The following is a 19635-nucleotide window of genomic DNA, read 5'->3' as shown; positions in this document are numbered from 1 at the left end:
GCCAGAAATAGCTTCCAAGTACCCCTGAAACAATACTACTCAATACAGTCCAATACAATATCCTTAACTGCTACTTTATTCCCACTTAACAAGAGATAAACCATCTCTGCTCTCAATCCACCTGAAATACCAATGGCACGAGGAATACTTGCTTTACAGAGATATTCTGTAAGAAAGAAAGATCTCTTGACACTGCTTACCTCCGGCCGGGTTGGAGAATCGCCGGCGGGCTGCACAAATTGCGCCACGCTGCCCCGATGCCGGGACGTGATTCTCCGTAGAGCGGAGAATCACCGCCACTGGGGCCGGGCGTGGTCTGCACGGTGCTGGTCGGGGTTTGCCCGCGACTCTCCAGCCCGGGCCGGCAGGGGCCTGCGTGCCAATTCTCCGGCCTGCATGGGGTCCGAGCAGCCATCACCAAAACCCGCCGTTCTAACATCCTCTGAGCCGGCGCGACCTCGGCATTGTAGGGTCCGGGGGCAGCTTGGGGGGGGGGGGGGGGGTCCGACCCCAGTGGGGGGCCTCCGTACTGGCCTGGTCCGCGATCGGGGCCCACCTATCGGCACGCCGGCCTCTCTGTCGGGGGGCCTCGTTTCCTCCACGCCGGCTCCTGGATCCCTGCGCCATTTGGCATCGGGGCTGGCACGGGGAAGAAGGCCACACGCATAGTTGGCGCCGCCCAACTGCGCATGTGTGGAGCCCGCGGCGCGGGTTCACGCCGGGATCGGCAGCGAGTGGCGTGGGCTGTTCCAGCGCCGTGCTAGCCCCCGTGGGCTGCAGAATGGGGTCCCGGAACAACGCGACCCCGGAGTAAAAACTTCCGTTTTTACGCCGGCGTCGGCACTTAGTCCCGCCCCTAACTCCTGTCAAACCCATCAGAGACTCTGATTGTGTGTCTTCAAAAGCTACTTCAGTTTTGTTTCAGCTCCTGCTTGTCCTCATTCAAGTCTGCACCACTGATCTATATGATGTGGGTAAGTACCCGAGTTGTTCCAGGGGTCTGGGCACGATAAAGGGGCACTTATAAAGGGGATCATACACCCGGTTCAGTTTGTGGAATGGGCCGCGCCTGTGGTGCCGGAATCAAGCCTGAAACTGTCCACCCATGCGGCGATTTCAAGTTCACAGTGAATAGGGCTTTGTGTCTGAACCATTACTGATGCCCAGGTAGAGGATTGGATACCAGATTAGCTGGAGGATGCTGTTTCATGAAGCTGGACATGAGCTGGAGTCCAGAAAGTTTGCAACCATCAACAGGGGTTGTTGGAGTATGCCCACCTCCCATTCGGGATTTCATCGGCCCCAGTGATTTTTCAGCAGATGATGGAGAATATCGTTGCTGGCTCTGCGATGATGGCGTCTAGGGGGATGACGTTCTCATTATGGATGACGGGAAACCTGCAGGGAAGTGCTCCGGTGGTTTTCCTGTGGAGATGCCCGCTGAAGAGGAGCAGTAGCGTGTTCCGCACCATAGCAGTGAACTATCTCGGTTACAGGGTGGACAGGGCTGGTCTGTACCCGGCAGAGGACAAGATCCGTAAAAGGGACCACCCAGAAGAACGCCATTGAGCTCTAGTCGTTTTTATGCTCAGTCTACTACTCTGGGAAGTTCAATGCCAACCTGGCCACTCTGCTAGCTCCGCTCCATGTATTATTAAGGAACGGACCAGGAATGGCGCTGGAGCACTTCACAGGAAAAAGCTGGATTGCTGTTAAGAGGCAGCTATCCTCCATGCAGTTCTGGCTAAGCCTCTAATTTTGACATGCGATACTTCCCCCTATGCCATTGGGTGGTGCTGGGCCATGCACGGGATGATGGTACGGAGCGCCCCCTCGAGTTCACGTCTGGATGCCGAGTGTTACGCGTCAGATACAAGTGCCATCAGTATGGTTTATGGCGACATTTTCTATTGTCACGATCACAAGTTACTGCTCGGGCCTCTTCCAGGAAGGACAGGGAATCCCACTGATCGCTCGCGCTAGGACCCAGCATTGGGCGCTCCTTCTCACGGCATCCGGATACTCCTTCAGGCAGTGCTGGCAAACCCAAATTGCCCATGCTGTCGCCCTCAGGAATGCGTTGCCCGTGAGTCAGTGGTGGATGAGGTGATTGCGACTCTCAAACTTCAATTACACCTGAACCGGTGAAGGTTGCTGAGGTGCGTGCATGGACACTGGCAAAGCTTCGCCTCATGCTGTTAAGCGGCAGGAGCAAGGAGCCCTGCTGGCCACCCTTCGGTCATTCGTCCAGACGTTCGCCATACCGACAGCCAGGCGGTCATATTGTGGGAGCTTGTGTCGGTCACCTCCCCTCAGTGTCCGGAGGCCCTGCCACAGGGTCTACACAGTGGCCAACCAGGGTATCTAAGGTGAAAATATTGGCCTGCAGTTATGTCTGGTGGCCTGAAAGCAATAGGGACATCGGAGTGACATGCGCGGACTGCCCAGAGTCACAGGAGCATCAGACCTAAAACTCTTTTAAAACATGATTTCAGCAGTCAAACACACTCTCACCCAGGAGTTTAACGCTTACTAAACCGGTTGAGCATCCTTTGCCCGAAATCTGCCCTTTCATCGAGGGCTGACTTAACACCACGAGTGGGGAATTCTACAAGGCTCCCGGGCAATGTGCAATTCCCAATGCACGTATATTACAACATCCGAATAATTCCAAAATCCGAAACACACCAAGCGTTTCGGATAGGGATTTTCAACGTGTACAATAGATCTAAAATTCCTGCATTGATCACATCAGCGTGACTCACCGTGACGGTGGCGAGGAGACCCTCAGGGACATTGGCCACAATGATACCAATCAGGAAAATGACCGCCTCGAGCCAGCTGTAGCCGAGGATCACGACAGGACGAAAAAGGAGACACCGAGGAACACCGCCACCCCCGGTGATGATGTGGATGAAATGCTCGATCTCCATGGAGATGGGGGTCTGTCCCACCTCCAGCCCCGAAGCCAGGGTGGCAATACGGCCCATGACAGTCCGATCCCCTGTGAAGATCACCAATCCACGGGCAGTCCCTGTCGACACACAACACGGGGTTAGATACAGAGTAAAGCTTCTTCTACACTGTCCCCATCAAACACTCCCAGGACAGGTACAGCACGGGGTTAGATACAAAGTAAAGCTCCCTCTACACTGTCCCCATCAAACATTCCCAGGACAGGTACAGCACGGGGTTAGATACAGAGTAAGCTCCCTCTACACTGTCCCCCATCAAACATTCCCAGGACAGGTGCAGCACGGGGTTAGATACAGAGTAAAGCTCCCTCTACACTGTCCCCATCAAACACTCCCAGGACAGGTACAGCACGGGGTTAGATACAGAGTAAAGCTCCCTCTACACTGTCCCATCAAACACTCCCAGGACAGTTACAGCACTGGGTTAGATACAGAGTAAAGCTCCCTCTACACTGTCCCCATCAAACACTCCCAGGACAGGTACAGCACGGAGTTAGATACAGAGGTAAAGCTCCCTCTACACTGTCCCCATCAAACACTCCTGGACAGGTACAGCACGGAGTTAGATACAGAGTAAAGCTCCCTCTACACTGTCCCCATCAAACATTCCCAGGACAGGTACAGCACGGGGTTAGACACAGAGTAAAGTTCCCTCTACACTGTCCCCATCAAACACTCCCAGGACAGGTACAGCACGGGGTTAGATACAGAGTAAAGCTCCCTCTACACTGTCCCCATCAAACACTCCCAGGACAGGTACAGCACGGGGTTAGATACAGAGTAAAGCTCCCTCTACACTGTCCCCATCAAACATTCCCAGGACAGGTACAGCACGGGGTTAGATACAGAGTAAAACTCCCTCTACACTGTCCCCATCAAACACTCCCAGGACAGATACAACACGGGGATAATGAATCCAGAATAATACTACCTTCCACACAATTTGTGGAGAAAAATGCAATATTCCTTGTCTCCAATGGATTGTCGTTGGTAAATTCTGGAGATCGAGTCTGTGGCTCCGACTCTCCCGTGAGTGAGGAATTATCAACCTGTCGGGTCAACAAATGTGTTAATATTTACTGGAGGTATCTGGGTGTGTGTTAATATTTTCAGGGGTCTCCGGGAGATTGTTAATATTTACAGGGGGTCTCTGGGAGAGTGTTAATATTTTCAGGGGTCTCTGGGAGAGTGTGAATATTTACAGGGGGTCTCCGGGAGTGTGTTAATATTTACAGGGTGTCTCTGGGAGTGTGTTAGTATTTACAGGGGGTCTCTGGGAGAGTGTTAGTATTTACAGGGGGTCTCTGGGAGAGTGTTAGTATTTACAGGGGGCTCTGGGAGTGTGTTAATATTTACAGGGGGACTCCAGGAGTGTGTTAATATTTACAGGGGGTTTCTGGGAGAGTGTTAGTATTTACAGGGGGGCTCCGGGACAGTGTTAATACTTACAGGGGGTCTCCGGGAGTGTGTTAATATTTACAGGGGGTCTCGGGAGAGTGTTAATATTTACAGGGGTCTCCGGGAGAGAGTTAATATTTACAGGGGGGCTCCGGGACAGTGTTAATATTTACAGGGGATCCGGGAGTGTGTTAATATTTACAGGGGGTCTCTGGGAGAGTGTTCGTATTTACAGGGGGCTCAGGGAGTGTGTTCGTATTTACAGGGGGCTCAGGGAGTGTGTTAGTATTTACAGGGGGTCTCTGGGAGTGTGTTAATATTTACAGGGGGTCTCTGGGAGAGTGTGAATATTAACAGGGGGTCTCTGTGAGGGTGATCGTATTTACAGGGGGCTCTGGGAGAGTGTTAATATTTACAGGGGGTCTCTGTGAGGGTGATCGTATTTACAGGGGGCTCTGGGAGTGTGTTAATATTTACAGGGGGTCTCTGGGAGTGTGTTAATAGTTACAGGGGGTCTCCGGGAGTGTGTTAATATTTACAGGGTGTCTCCGGGAGTGTGTTAATATTTACAGGGGGTCTCTGGGAGTGTGTTAATATTTACAGGGGGTCTCTGGGAGTGTGTTAATATTTACAGGGGGTCGTGGGAGAATGTTAGTATTTACAGGGGGTCTCTGGGAGTGTGTTAATATTTACAGGGGGTCGTGGGAGAATGTTAGTATTTACAGGGGGTCTCTGGGAGTGTGTTAATATTTACAGGGGTCTCTGGGAGTGTGTTAATATTTACAGGGGGTCTCTGGGAGTGTTAATATTTACAGGGGGCTCTGGGAGAGTGTTAATATTTACAGGGGGTCTCCGGGAGAGTGTTAATATTTACAGGGGGTCTCTGGGAGTGTGTTAATATTTACAGGGGGCTCTGGGAGAGTGTTAATATTTACAGGGGGCTCTGGGAGAGTGTTAATATTTACAGGGGGCTCTGGGAAAGTGTTAATATTTACAGGGGACTCCGGGAGTGTGTTAATATTTACAGGGGGTCTCTGGGAGAATGTTAATATTTACAGGGGGCTCTGGGAGAGTGTTAATATTTACAGGGGGCTCTGGGAGAGTGTTAATATTTACAGGGGGTCTCGGGGAGAATGTTAATATTTACAGGGGTTCTCCAGGAGTGTGTTAATCTTTACAATGAGGTCTATGAGAATGTGTTAATATTTATAAGGGTTTTCTCGAATTGCAGTTCCAGATTAAAAATCACATTTAAAACGAATGTGGATGAATAATCACGAAATATAAAAAAGATGTCTCTGTCTGTCATGGCGTCAGTCTCTCTCAGTGTCTCACTTGTATTGCTGAGAATTCTCCAGTCATTGCGATTCACTTTTCCTGCTGGCAGCTTGGGGTGGTTTCAATGAGAAATCACAGTGACAATTGGCAGGAAGAGAGAATCTCGCAGCCAGCGAACAACAGGGAGACCGGAGAATACCGCACATTGCTTCTCTCCCTCTGTCCATCACTCTCCCTCCGTCTCCCCCGCCCTCCCCCCGTCTCCACCGCCCTCCCCCGTCTCCCCGGGCCCTCCCTCCGTCTCCCCCGCCCTCTCCATCTCCCCCGCCCCTCCCCTCCGTCTCCCCCCGCCCTCCCTCCGTCTGCCCCGCCCTCTCCCACCCACCCCATCTCCCCCGCCCTCCCTCCGTCTCCCCGCCCTCCCTCCGTCTGACCCCGCCCTCTCCCGCCCACCCCATCTCCCCCGCCCTCCCTCCGTCTCCCCGCCCTCCCTCCGTCTGACCGCGCCCTCTCCCGCCCACCCCATCTCCCCCGCCCTCCCTCCGTCTCCCCCCGCCCTCCCTCCATCTGCCCCCGCCCTCTCCCGCCCACCACTTCTCCCCCACCCTCCCTCCTTCTCCCCCCGCCCTCCCTCCGTCTGCCCCCGCCCTCTCCCGTCCACCCCATCTCCCCCGCCCTCCCTCCGTCTCCCCCCCCGCCCTCCCTCCGTCTGCCCCCGCCCTCTCCGCCCACCCCATCTCCCCCGCCCTCCCTATGTCTCCCCCGCCCTCCCCCCGTCTCCCCGCGCCCTTGCCGTCTCCTCCCACCCTCCCTCCATCTCCCCCGCCCTCCCTCCATCTCCCCCGCCCACCCTCCGTGTCCCCCGCCCTCCCCCCGCCCTTGCCGTCTCCTCCCACCCTCCCTCCATCTCCCCCGCCCTCCCTCCGTCTCCCCCCGCCCTCCCTCCGTCTCCCCCCGCCCTCTCCCGCCCACCCCATCTCCCCCACCCTCCCTCCGTCTCCCCCGCCCTCCCTCCGTCTGCCCCGCCCTCTCCCGCCCACCCATCTCCCCCGCCCTCCCTCCGTCTCCCCCTGCCCTCCCCATCTTCCCTGCCCTCCGCCATTTCACCCGCCCTCCCCCTCTCCCCCGACCGCCCCTCTGTCCCCCGCCCTCCACATCTCCCCTGCCGTCCCCCCCACCCACCCCCTCCCCCTTCTCCCCCTTCTCCCCGTCCTCCCTCTTCTCCTCCCACCCTCCACATCTCCCTCGACCACCCATCTCCCCCGCCCTCCCCCCATCTCCAATCTCCCCCTCCCTCCATCTCCCCCGACCTCCCCATCTCCCCCGCCCTCCCCACCCTTCTGGCGCTCTCTCTGGTGCTCTCTCTGGTACTGTCACTCTTTCTGTCTCACCTTGCAGCCATGGGATGAGATGATGCGGAGGTCAGCAGGAATGCGGTCTCCACCTTTCACCTCCACCAGGTCCCCAGTCACAACTTGCTCGGCATTAATTTGAAATTTCTCTCCTTCGCGAATCACCAGGGCTTGCTGTGGACAGGATGCAGGTAGAGAGATAGGGGAAAGAGAGAGAGAGAGATGGGGGGTGGGGTCAATAGAGAGACAAATAGGGTTGAGAGAGAGAATAAGGATAGAGAAAGTGAGAAAGATAGGAGAGAGAAATACGGGAGGGAGAGGAGGGAGAGAGAGATAGTGAGAGAGAGATGGGGGGGAGAGAGAGAGATGGGGGAGAGAGAGATAGGGGGGAGAGAGAGATGGGGAGAGAGAGAGGTGGGGAGAGAGAGATAGGGGAGAGAGAGAGATAGGGAAGAGAGAGAGAGATGGGGAGAGAGTGATAGGTGAAAGACGGAGGGGGAGAGAATTTTGTTGGGGAGTAGAGAAATTGGGAGCGACAGAGGTGGGGAAAGAGTTAAGGGAGAGAGAGAGAGATATGTGAGAGAGTCATATAGTCATATCGCATGGTGCAGAAAAGACCCTTCGTCCTACTGAGTCTGCACTGACAATAACTGGCCCTAATCTCGCACTAATCCATTTACCAGTGCGTATCCCATATCCTTGATAGTTTCTTGTGTGTTTCACGTGCTCATCAAAGTGCCTTTTAAAGGTTATCATATCATATCATAGAATTTACAGTGCAGAAGGAGGCCATTCGACCCATCGAGTGCACCGGCCCTTGGAAAGAGCTCCCTTCTTAAGCCCACAGCTCCACACTATCCCCGTAACCCACCCCCACCTGACCTTTCTGGACTCGAAGGGCAATTTATCATGGCCAATCCAGCTAACCTGCACGTCTTTGGACTGTGGGAGGAAACCACAGCACCCGAAGGAAACCCACGCAAACATGGGGAGAACGTGCAGACTCCACACAGATAGTGACCCAGCGGGGAATCAAACCTGGGACCCTGGATCTGTGAAGCAACTGTGTTAACCACTGTGCTACCGTGCTGCCCAGGTTGTGAGGTTTCCAGCCTCCACTACCTTCTCAGGCCGTGCATTCTGGATTCTCCAATTCTCATCACCCTCTGAGCAAAACTTGTTTTTCCCAAATCCCCTTGGAATCACCTGCCCCTCACCTAAATCTATGCCCCTTTGTGACTGACCCCTCAACCAAGGGGAATAGCTGCTTCCTATTTACCCGTTGCAAACCCCTCAATCATACCCCCCCTCAAACTTCTCTGCTGCAATGAAATTAATCCCAGCCTATCCAGTCTCTCCTTATAGCTCAGGCGCTCCATCACAGGCAACATCCTGGCGAATCTTCACTGCACCCCCTCCAGTCAATTCACCTCTTTCCTATAGTGAGGTGACCAGAACTGCACGCTGTCATGTGAGAGTACCTTTAAGAAATGGGTGTTTAAGAAATGGGTGTTTATAAAAATAGCTGTAGCGGATGTACTTTTACGAAATGGGTGTTTATCAAGTAGCTGCAGTGATGTCAGAGTGTGGGTGGAGCTGGGCTGTCTGTCTGCTTTTACTTTCACTTTGGGCTGGCAGCTACAGGGTGTGATTTCGTTTCGTTTTAGACTTGGAGCTGCCTCCAGCAAGACAAGGTGTGATTCTGATTTATTTCTGTATGAAAAGAATGTCTTCAGATCACTTGCTAATTTAACAGTGATAATTTTCTTGGGGCAGCAGGGTAGCATGGTGGTTAGCATAAATGCTTCACAGCTCCAGGGTCCCAGGTTCGATTCCCGGCTGGGTCACTGTCTGTGTGGAGTCTGCACGTCCTCCCCCTGTGTGCGTGGGTTTCCTCCGGGTGCTCCGGTTTCCTCCCACAGTCCAAAGATGTGCGGGTTAGGTGGATTGGCCATGCTAAATTGCCCGTAGTGTCCTAATAAAAGTAAGGTTAAGGGGGGGGTTGTTGGGTTATGGGTATAGGGTGGATACGTGGGTTTGAGTAGGGTGATCATGGCTCGGCACAACATTGAGGGCTGAAGGGCCTGTTCTGTGCTGTACTGTTCTATGTAACTGCTCTCAGTAGTGAATTTAAACCTGATCTCGGTGTTAAAAAGGGTATTTGGTCTTATGGATGTAGCAAGGAAAGATTAAGGGTTACTGATAGAATATTGTATCTGTGGGGAGGATTGGTGTTGATAGTTGTTAAGATGTTTACTGTGGGTTTATAAAGTGTTAACTGGTTTCATAAATAAACATTGTTTTAATTTAAAAGTACTGTAGATCTCTGGTGCATCGCACCTGTAATGTAGGCCCGTGTGCTCCCCAAACCACAGCCTATTAAACGTTGTGGGTCAGGTGAACTCCATGATTCACTTTGGGGTTCTCTAAACCCTGGCCCATAACACAGTACTCCAACTGTGGCCTAACCAATGTTCTGTACAGCTCCATTATAATGTCCTTGTTCCTATATTCTATGCCATGACTGACGAAGGCAAGTGACCCACATTCCTTCTTAACTACCCGATTCACCTGTTTTGCCACCTTCAGGGATCTGTAAACAAGCACCCCAGGATCCCTCTGTTTCTCAGAGCTTCCTAGTGTCCTGCCATTCATCACATAGAACATAGAACTGTACAGCACAGGACAGGCACTTCGGCCCACGATGTTGTGCCAAACTAGTCTGAAACGAAGATCAAATCAACCTATTCCCAATCATTCTAGTGCACTCCATATCCAATAACCGCTTGAAAGTTCCTAAAGTGTCTGACTCCACTACCATAGTTGGGAGTGCGTTCAATGCCCGAACCACTCTCTGACATCCCTCCTATATCTCCCACCATGAACCTTATAGTTATGCCCCCTTGAAACAACTACATCGACCTGAGGAAAAGTCTCTGAAAGTCCACTCTATCTATCCCTCTCATCATCATATACACCTCAATTAAGTCACCTCTCATCCTCCTTCGCTCCAATGAGAAAAGCCCTAGCTCCTTCAACCTTTCCTCATAAGACCTACCCTCCAATCCAGGCAGCATCCTGGTAAATTTCCTTTACATCCTTTCCAATGATTTCACATCCTTCCTATAGTGAGGTGACTAGAACTGCACACAATACTTTAAATGTGGTCTAACCAAGGTCTTGTACAGTTGCAGCTTAACTTCACGGCTTTTAAACTCAATCCCCGTGTTAATAAATGCTAACACACTACAGGCTTTCTTCACAGCTCTATCCACTTGGGTGGCAACTTTCAAAGATCTATGGACATGAACTCCGAGATCTCTCTGCTCCTCCACATTCTTCAGAACCCTACCGTTAACCCTGTAATCCGCATTCAAATTTGTCCTACCAAATTGAATCACCCCACACTTATCAGGGTTAAACTCCATCTGCCACTTTTCAGCCCAGCTCTGCATCCTATCAATGTCTCTTTGCAGCCTACAACAACCCTCCACATTATCCACTACTCCACCAATCTTGGTGTCATCAGCAAATTTACTAACCCAACCTTCAACTCCATCATCCAAGTCATTGATAAAAATCACAAATAGCAGAGGACCCAGCACTGATCCCTGTGGTACTCCGCTGGTGACTGGGCTCCAGGATGAAAATTTACCATCTACCACCACCCTCTGTCTTCTATGTGATAGCCAGTTATTGATCCAATCGGCCAAATTTCCCTCTATGCCATGCCTCCTTACTTTCTGCATGAGCCAACCATGCGGCACCTTATCAAACACCTTACTAAATCCATGTATACGCCATCAACTGCTCTACCTTCATCTATGTACTTAGTTATCTCCTCAAAGAATACAATCAAACTTGTGAGGCAAGACTTACCCCTCACAAATCCGTGCTGACTATTCTGGATTAAGCTGTATCTTTCCAAATGATCATAAATCCTATCCCTCAGTACCCTTTCCAATAATTTACCTATGACCGAAGTGAGACTAACTGGCCTATAATTTCCAGGGTTATACCTATTCCCTTTCTTGAACAAGGGGACAACATTTGCCCCTCTCCAGTCTTCTGGCACTATTCCTGTAGACAGTGAGGACATAAAGATCAAAGCCAAAGGCTCAGCAATCTCATCCCTCGTCTCCCAAAGTATCCTAGGATATATCCCATCAGGCCCAGGGGACTTATCTATCCTCAGGCTTCTCAAATTTCTAACACATCTTCCTTCTGAATATCTACCTCTTCCAGCCTACCAGCCTGTATCACACTCTCATCCTCAACAACATGGCACCTCCTTTTTGAACACTGAAGAAAAGTATTCATTTCGGGCCTCTCCTATATCTTCAGACTCCATACACAGGTTCCCACTACTGCCCTTGACCGGCCCTAACTTCACCTTGGTCATTCTTTTATTCCTCACATAAGTGTAAAAAGCCTTGGGGGTTTCCTTGATCCTACCCGCCAAGGACTTCTCATGCCCCCTCCTAGCTCTCCTAAGCCCTTTCTTGAGCTCCTTCCTAGCTATCTTGTATCCCTCAAGTGCCCTAAATGAACCTTCTTTTCTCATCCTTACATAAGCCCCCTTCTTCCTCTTGACAAGCCATTCAACCTCTTTTGTAAACCATGGTTCCTTCACTCGACCATTTCCTCCCTGCCTGACAGGGACATACATATCAAGGACACGCAGTATTTGCTCCTTGAACAAGCTCTACATCTCAATTGTGTCTATCCCTGACAGTTCATGTTTCCATCTTATGTTCCCCAATTCTTGCCTAATCGCATCGTAATTACCCTTCCCCCAGTTATAAACCTTGCCCTGCCGTATGTTCCTATCCCTCTCCATTGTTATAGTGAAAGTCACCGAATTGTGGTCACTATCTCCAAAGTGCTCTCCCACAACCAAATCTAACACTTGGCCCGGTTCATTACCCAGTACTAAATCCAATGTGGCCCCACCTCTTGTCGGTCTAGCCACATATTGTGTGAGGAAACCCTCCTGCACACACTGGAGAAAAACAGCCCCATCCAAACTATTCGAATTATAGTGGTTCCAATCAATATTTGGAAAGTTTAAGTCACCCATGACACCTGTGACTACCGTACCTATCCAAAATCTGCATTGCAATTTTTCCTCCACATCTCTGTTACTGTTTGGGGGCCTATAGAAAACTCTGAACAAAGTGACCGCTCCTTTCCTATTTCTAACTTCAGCCCACACCACCTCAGTAGACAGATCCTCCTCAAACTGCCTTTCTGCAGCCATTATACTATCCTTGATTAACAATGCTACTTCCCTAATCTTACTGAAACATCGAAAGCCCGGAACCTCCAACAACCATATCTGCCCTATCCACGTCTCCGTAATGACCACAACATTGTATTCCCAGGTACCAATCCATGTTTCAAGCTCACCTTATTCCTGATGCTCCTCGCATTGAAAAGTAGACACACTTCAAACCAACTTCACGCCAGCAGGTCCATTCTTGCGACCTTGGTACCTTCCTCAGTCCTGCACTACCCTCAACTTTCTGAACTCCAGGAATGCTATCTCCTGGACTACAAATCAATTTCCCAACCCCTGCTAAATTAGTTTAAACCCCCCCGAAGAGCTGTAGCAAATTTCCCTCCCAGGATATTGGTGCCCCTCTGGTTCAGGTGCAAACCGTCCTGTTTGTACAGGTCCCACCTTCTCCAGAGTGTGCTCCAATTATCCCAAGTAACTGAAACCCTCCCTCCCACACAATCCCTGTGGCCACATGTTTAACTGCACTCTCTCCCTGTTCCTCACCTCGCTAGCACTTGGCACTGGCAGCAAACCAGAGATGACAACACGGTCTGTCCTGGCTCTCAGCTTCCATCCTAGCTCCCTGAATTCCTGTTTTACATCCCCGTCCCTTTTCCTACCTGTATCGTTGGTACCTATGTGTACCACGACTTGTGGCTGCTCCCCCTCAAGGATCCTGAAAACACGATCAGAGATGACACGGACCTTGGCACACGGGAGGCAACATACCAACCGTGAGCCTCTATTGTTGCCACAGAACCGTCTATCTGTACCTCTAACTATAGAGTCTCCAATAACTAATGCTCTCCTATTCTCCCCCCATCCCTTCTGAGCCACAGGGACAGACTCAGTGCCAGAGACATGGTCACCATGGCTTACCTCTGGTAGGTCACTCCCCCCCCCCCCACCCCCCGGTATTCCTGTTATTGAGGGGAACAACCGCAGGGGATCCCTGCACTGACTGCTTCTTCCCCCTCCTTTGAAACGGCATCCAGCTCCTTCATTCGTAGGAGTAATTACATCCCTGTAGCTTCTATCTAGAACCGACTCTGCCTCCAGAATGATCCTCAGTTCATCCAGCTCCAGCTCCAGTTCCCTAACACAGTCTTTGAGGAGCTGGAGATGGGTGCACTTCCCGCGGGTGAACTCAGCAGGGACACTGACGGTGTCCCTCACCTCAAACATCCTGCAGGAGGAACATTGCACTGCCTTCCCTGCCATCCCTTCCATTTATCCACTTGACAATTACAGAGAGAAAAAAAAAAGCTTACCTGATTTTCACACTCCCCGCAGGTTAGAGGTGGTAGAAGGGTGGAGAGAGAGGGGAAAAGGAAAGACAAGCTTACCTCACCAACGCACCACACAGTCTTTTTTTTTTGGTTACATCCTCCCTTGTCCTGTTTCTTCTTCCAAAGTGCAACACCTTGCAATTATCAGGGGGAAATACCATCTGCCACTGCTCTGCCCATCTGACCAATCCATCTACATCTTCCTGTAACCTACCACCCTCTTCTTCATTCTTAATCACCCTGCCAATCTTGGTGTCCTCTGCAAACTTACTGATTATTACCCCATGTTCTCGTCTATGTCATTTATATATAAATGGAAAACAAAAAGGGACACATCACTGATCCCTGTGGTATGTCGCTGGACACCGGCCTCCAGTTAGTCAAACAGTATTAAGATATGTAGGTTAGGTTGGTTGACCATGACCAATTGCCCCTAGGTGGGGTTACGAGGAAAGGGGGCGTGGGCCTAGGTGGCGGGTACTCCTTTAGAAGGCTGATGCTGACGGATGGGCCAAACGGCCTCCTCTGCACTGTAGGGATTCTATGATTGTGTTTTATGAGGAGAAACAGAGAGAGAGAAAGGGGGTGGGGGGGGGGGGGGGAGAAGAAAGAGGGGAAGAGAGAGAGAGGGACGAGAGGTAGAGAGAATGATGGGGCAGAGAGATAGGGGAGAGGGGATGCGTGGAAGAGGAGAGTGGCATGGAGGGAGAGGGAGGGAAGAGGGGGAGGGGATAAAGGGAGGAGAAAGTGGTAGAGAGAGGGTGGGGTGAGAGGGGTTCGAGAGAGGAGGGAGGGTTATGGTGAGGTTAATATATGGAGACGAGAGTGGGAATCTGAGAGGAGCGCTTCCGGATCGGCGTGTTCCTGTGCCCTTCACCTCGTCACCCGCTGCCCCCATCAGTGAAACCCCTCACTCACCTTCACCTCCACTCTCCTTCAGTGTAACTCTCTCCTTCACTCAACCCACTTTCTCTCCCTATTCCCCTCACATAATCGCCTCCTCCTCTCCAATACCCTCCACATCTCGTCAGTGAACCAATGTCCCTTCCCTGAGCCCCTCTCCATCATCAACACCTCCATCTGGACCCCTCCCCTTCCCCGAGGTCCCTTCACTGAAAACCATGCTCTCTCTCTCCATAACAGAGCCCTTCCTCCCTCACTACTGCTGCACCCTCAGTCGCCGAGTCACCACCTTTCCTCATCTCCAAGCACCTACCTGGGGGACCATACTCTTAAACGAATCCATAATCCGGGAGCTCTTTGCTTCTTGGTAATAAGAAAAGCAGCCAGTGATCATCACGACAGCAGCCAGAACGATACCGAGGTATAACTGCATCCAGACAGAGGGCAGAGAGAAAAGGCCGCAAAGTTTAATCAATATCAACACTCTCTCAGAGACCCCCTGTAAATATTAACACTCTCCCGGAGACCCCCTGTAAATATTAACACTCTCCCGGAGACCCCCTGTAAATATTAACACTCTCCCGGAGACCCCCCTGTAAATATTAACACTCTCCCGGAGACCCCCTGTAAATATTAACACTCTCCCGGAGACCCCCTGTAAATATTAACACACTCCTAGAGACCCCCTATAAATATTAACACTCTCCCAGAGACCCCCTATAAATATTAACACACTCCCAGAGCCCCCTGTAAACATTAACACACTCCCAGAGCCCCCCTATAAATATTAACACACTCCCAGAGCCCCCTGTAAATATTAACACTCTCCCAGAGCCCCCTGTAAATATTAACACACTCCCAGAGCCCCCCTGTAAATATTAACACACTCCCAGAGCCCCCCTGTAAATGTTAACACTCTCCCAGAGACCGCCTGTAAATATTAACACTCTCCCAGAGACCCCCTGTAAATATTAACACACTCCTAGAGATCCCCTATAAATATTAACACTCTCCCGGAGACCCCCTGTAAATATTAACACACTCCTAGAGATCCCCTATAAATATTAACACTCTCCCGGAGACCCCCTGTAAATATTAACACTCTCCCAGAGACCCCCTGTAAATATTAACACACTCCCAGAGCCCCCCTGTAAATATTAACACTCTCCCAGAGACCCCCTGTAAATATTAACACTCTCCCAGAGACCCCCTGTAAATATTAACACACTCCTAGAGATCCCCTATAAATATTAACACTCTCCCGGAGACCCCCTGTAAATATTAACACACTCCTAGAGATCCCCTATAAATATTAACACTCTCCTGGAGACCCCCTGTAAATATTAACACACTCCCAGAGCCCCCCTGTGATGCACTATCAATTACGACGAGACGAGAGTAAAATGTAATCGAGGCTTTATTACACAGAGATGTGTGGCCTCCTACAGCAGCTGACAAAATGGCTGTTGTTCGGAGCACACACACATTTATACTCCGCCTACTGGGGGGGAGCCAGCAGGCAGGGATCTACCCCCGTACCTGTAGTACAGGGGCCTTACCGTAAAACCCATATATACAATATAATACAACAGTGGTGACTACCACACCCTGTAAATATTAACACTCTCAGAGTCCCCCTGTAAATATTAACCCACTCCCAGAGACCCCCTGTAAATATTAACCCACTCCCAGAGACCCCCTGTAAATATTAACCCACTCCCAGAGACCCCCTGTAAATATTAACACTCTCAGAGTCCCCCTGTAAATATTAACCCACTCCCAGAGACCCCCTGTAAATATTAACCCACTCCCAGAGACCCCCTGTAAATATTAACCCACTCCCAGAGTCCCCCTGTAAATATTAACCCACTCCCAGAGACCCCCTGTAAATATTAACCCACTCCCAGAGACCCCCTGTAAATATTAACACTCTCCGGAGACCCCCTGTAAATATTAACACTCTCCGGAGACCCCCTGTAAATATTAACACTCTCAGAGTCCCCCTGTAAATATTAACCCACTCCCAGAGACCCCCTGTAAATATTAACACTCTCCCAGAGACCCCCTGTAAATATTAACACACTCCCAGAGACCCCCTGTGAATATTAACACTCTCCGGAGACCCCCTGTAAATATTAACACTCTCCCAGAGACCCCCTGTAAATATTAACACTCTCCGGAGACCCCCTGTAAATATTAACACTCTCCCAGAGACCCCCTGTAAATATTAACACACTCCCAGAGACCCCCTGTAAATATTAACACTCTCCCTGAGACCCCCTGTAAATATTAACACTCTCCCGGAGACACCCTGCAAATATTAACACTCTCCGAGAGCCCCCTGTAAATATTAACACACTCCCTGAGACCCCCTGTAAATATTAACACACTCCCAGAGACCCCCTGTAAATATTAACACACTCCCAGAGACCCCCTGTAAATATTAACACACTCCCTGAGACCCCCTGTAAATATTAACACTCTCAGAGTCCCCCTGTAAATATTAACACACTCCCTGAGACCCCCTGTAAATATTAACACACTCCCTGAGACCCCCTGTAAATATGAACACTCTGCCGGAGCCCCCTGTAAATATGAACTCTGTCCCGGAGCCCCCCTATAAATATTAACACCGCCCCTGCGATCGACTCTAAATACTAACACCCTCTGGAGCCCCCATGGAAATATTAACACAGATCTGGGACCCCCTGTGAACATTAACAGACTTCCGGGATCTCCCTCTAAATTGGTTGGCGTAGGAAGGAGGGGTTCCATTTTGCTGGAACGGTCTGGGATCATTGTCCTCGTGGAAAGGTAAATAGGGTGGTCTCAAGGACTTTAATCTAGTAATTGGGGGGAGGCCTCGGGGGAAGTAAATACAGTTTCAAAAATAAGTCAGAGAGAGAGAGTATAGAAAGAGTCAGGAATCCTACCTCAGTTACGGCGGGTAATGGCAAGCTATCAGAAGTATATTGATTAAACCAGCAGAGAGAAATAATAAACAGGTGAATAAAGTATCAATGCGGAGGGACAGGTTAGAGTGTACGGCCCACGTAAGAGTTCTATATTTAACTGTACAGAATGTCAAAAATACATTAACTAGCTGCAGGCACAAAGTCAAATTGGAGATTATAATAGCCGTTACTGAGGCATGGCTACCAGATGGTCAGGACTGGGAACTTAATATACCAGGTTATAAGGTTTACAGAATGGACAGGGTAAATGGCAGGGAGGTGCTGGAGAATAGGGTTACTGATTGGAAACAGATTCAATTCATTGGTGAGGGAGGATATAATATAATGAGGGGAAAGCATTCATTGGAGACCATGTGGATGGAACCGAGGATCTAAAACTGTAATAGGTGTCGTGTAAAGACTCCCTAAGCAGCTCAGAAGTGGCAGATTGTATAAATGGAGAAATGTGGCAAGTGTGCTGCAAAGGCAAAGTCCTATTTCTTTTCTTTTTATAAATTTCAAGCGTCCAATTCATTTTTTTTTCAATTTAGGGGCAATTTAGTGTGGACAATCCACCTACCCTGCACATCTTTGGGTTGTGAGGGTAAGACACAAGTAGGTGCGTCGTATGAGACGGGTCGTACGAGACCACGTATGGATGGCACGGTAGCACAATGGTTAGCACAGTTGCTTCACAGCTCCAGGGTCCCAGGTTTGATTCCCGGCTGGGTCACTGTCTGTGTGGAGTCTGCATGTTCTCCCCGTGTCTGCGTGGGTTTCCTCCGGGTGCTCCGGTTTCCTCCCACAGTCCAAAGATGTGCAGGTTAGGTGGATTGGCCATGATAAATTGCCCTTGGGTTAGGTGGGGTTACTGGGTTAAGGGGATGTGTGGGCTTAAGTGGGGTGCTCTTTCCAAGAGTCGGTGCATCTGTCGGAAAGGAAGTAAATTTCTGGAGTGTCAGGGATAATTTCCCACATCAATACGTCCTGGATTCAACAAGGGAACAAGCAATATTTGATTTTGTGATGAGTAATGAGCGAGATTTAATTAGAGTCATCGAAGTTTACAGCATGGAACAGGCCCTTCGGCCCAATCTGTCCATGCCGCCCAGTTTTTACCACTAAGCTAATCCCAATTACCCGCATGTGGCCCATATCCCTCGACACCCTTCTTTACCCATATGTCAAAATGCTGTTTAAAAGACCAAATTTGTACCTGCCTCAGTTCCAGACACTCACCACCCTGTATGTAGAACATAGAACATAGAACAGTACAGCACAGAACAGGCCCTTCGACCCTCAATGTTGTGCCGAGCCATGATCACCCTACTCAAACCCACGTATCCACCCTATACCCGTAACCCAACAACCCCCCCCTTAACCTTACATTTATTAGGACACTACGGGCAATTTAGCATGGCCAATCCACCTAACCCGCACATCTTTGGACTGTGGGAAGAAACCGGAGCACCCGGAGGAAACCCACGCACACAGGGGGAGGACGTGCAGACTCCACACAGACAGTGACCCAGCCGGGAATCGAACCTGGGACCCTGGAGCTGTGAAGCATTTATGCTAACCACCATGCTACCCTGCTGCCCCTCTGTGTGGAAAAACTGCCCCTTTGGATCCATTTGGATCTCTCCCCTCTCACCTTAAACCTATGCCCTGTAGCTTGAGACTCCCCTACCTTTGCGAGAAGGTGGACTAATTGTGTGTGAACATTTATCAAATAGTGATCATGACATGAAAGCCCCCCTGTAAATATTATCGCACTCGCATGGACTCACATTATCATTCGATGGTTCTTCCTCCATTACTGCCTGGATACTGTAGGCAAGGAAGCAGAGAAGAGCCCCAATCCACAGCAAAATTGAGAATCCGCCAAATAATTGGCGGCAGAATTTGACCCATTCTGGAGTGGTTGGAGGTGGGGTCAGTGCGTTGGGCCCCTCCAGAGCCAGAACCTCAGCTGCACGGGCAGATGTCAGACCCTGGGGGAAGAGAGAGAGATTTGTGAGATCGAGGTAGAGCCTGTCAGAGAGAAAGGGAGACGTAAAGAGAGAGAGTGTGCGTGTGTACATGAGAGATAAAGGGGTCAGGGGAGTGTGAGAGAGTGAGCATGGAGGATAGTGAGGGAGTCTTGCGCAGAAGGGAGTTTAGGAGAGTGAGAGAGAGAGACAAAGGGAGGGAGGATTGGGTAGA

The 19635-nt window shown here is 50.4% G+C and overlaps 1 protein-coding gene across 1 annotated transcript in view; it reads right to left on the bottom strand.

Moving 5' to 3' along the window:
• The window catches only part of LOC119967972 (sodium/potassium-transporting ATPase subunit alpha-2-like), a 190436-nt gene that overhangs the window by 87015 nt on the left and 83786 nt on the right, over nt 1–19635 (bottom strand). Inside the window, 7 exon segments of the mRNA XM_038801073.1 lie at nt 2766–2857; nt 2860–2899; nt 2901–3034; nt 3907–4024; nt 7043–7177; nt 14790–14903; nt 19221–19424. Coding sequence (XP_038657001.1) covers nt 2766–2857; nt 2860–2899; nt 2901–3034; nt 3907–4024; nt 7043–7177; nt 14790–14903; nt 19221–19424 — 837 coding nt within the window.

Source organism: Scyliorhinus canicula, chromosome 6 (assembly GCF_902713615.1).
Source record: "Scyliorhinus canicula chromosome 6, sScyCan1.1, whole genome shotgun sequence".
Classification (NCBI taxonomy): domain Eukaryota; kingdom Metazoa; phylum Chordata; class Chondrichthyes; order Carcharhiniformes; family Scyliorhinidae; genus Scyliorhinus; species Scyliorhinus canicula.
The sequence above is the reverse complement of the archived record's forward strand: the minus strand, read 5'-3'. Positions and strand labels throughout refer to the sequence as shown.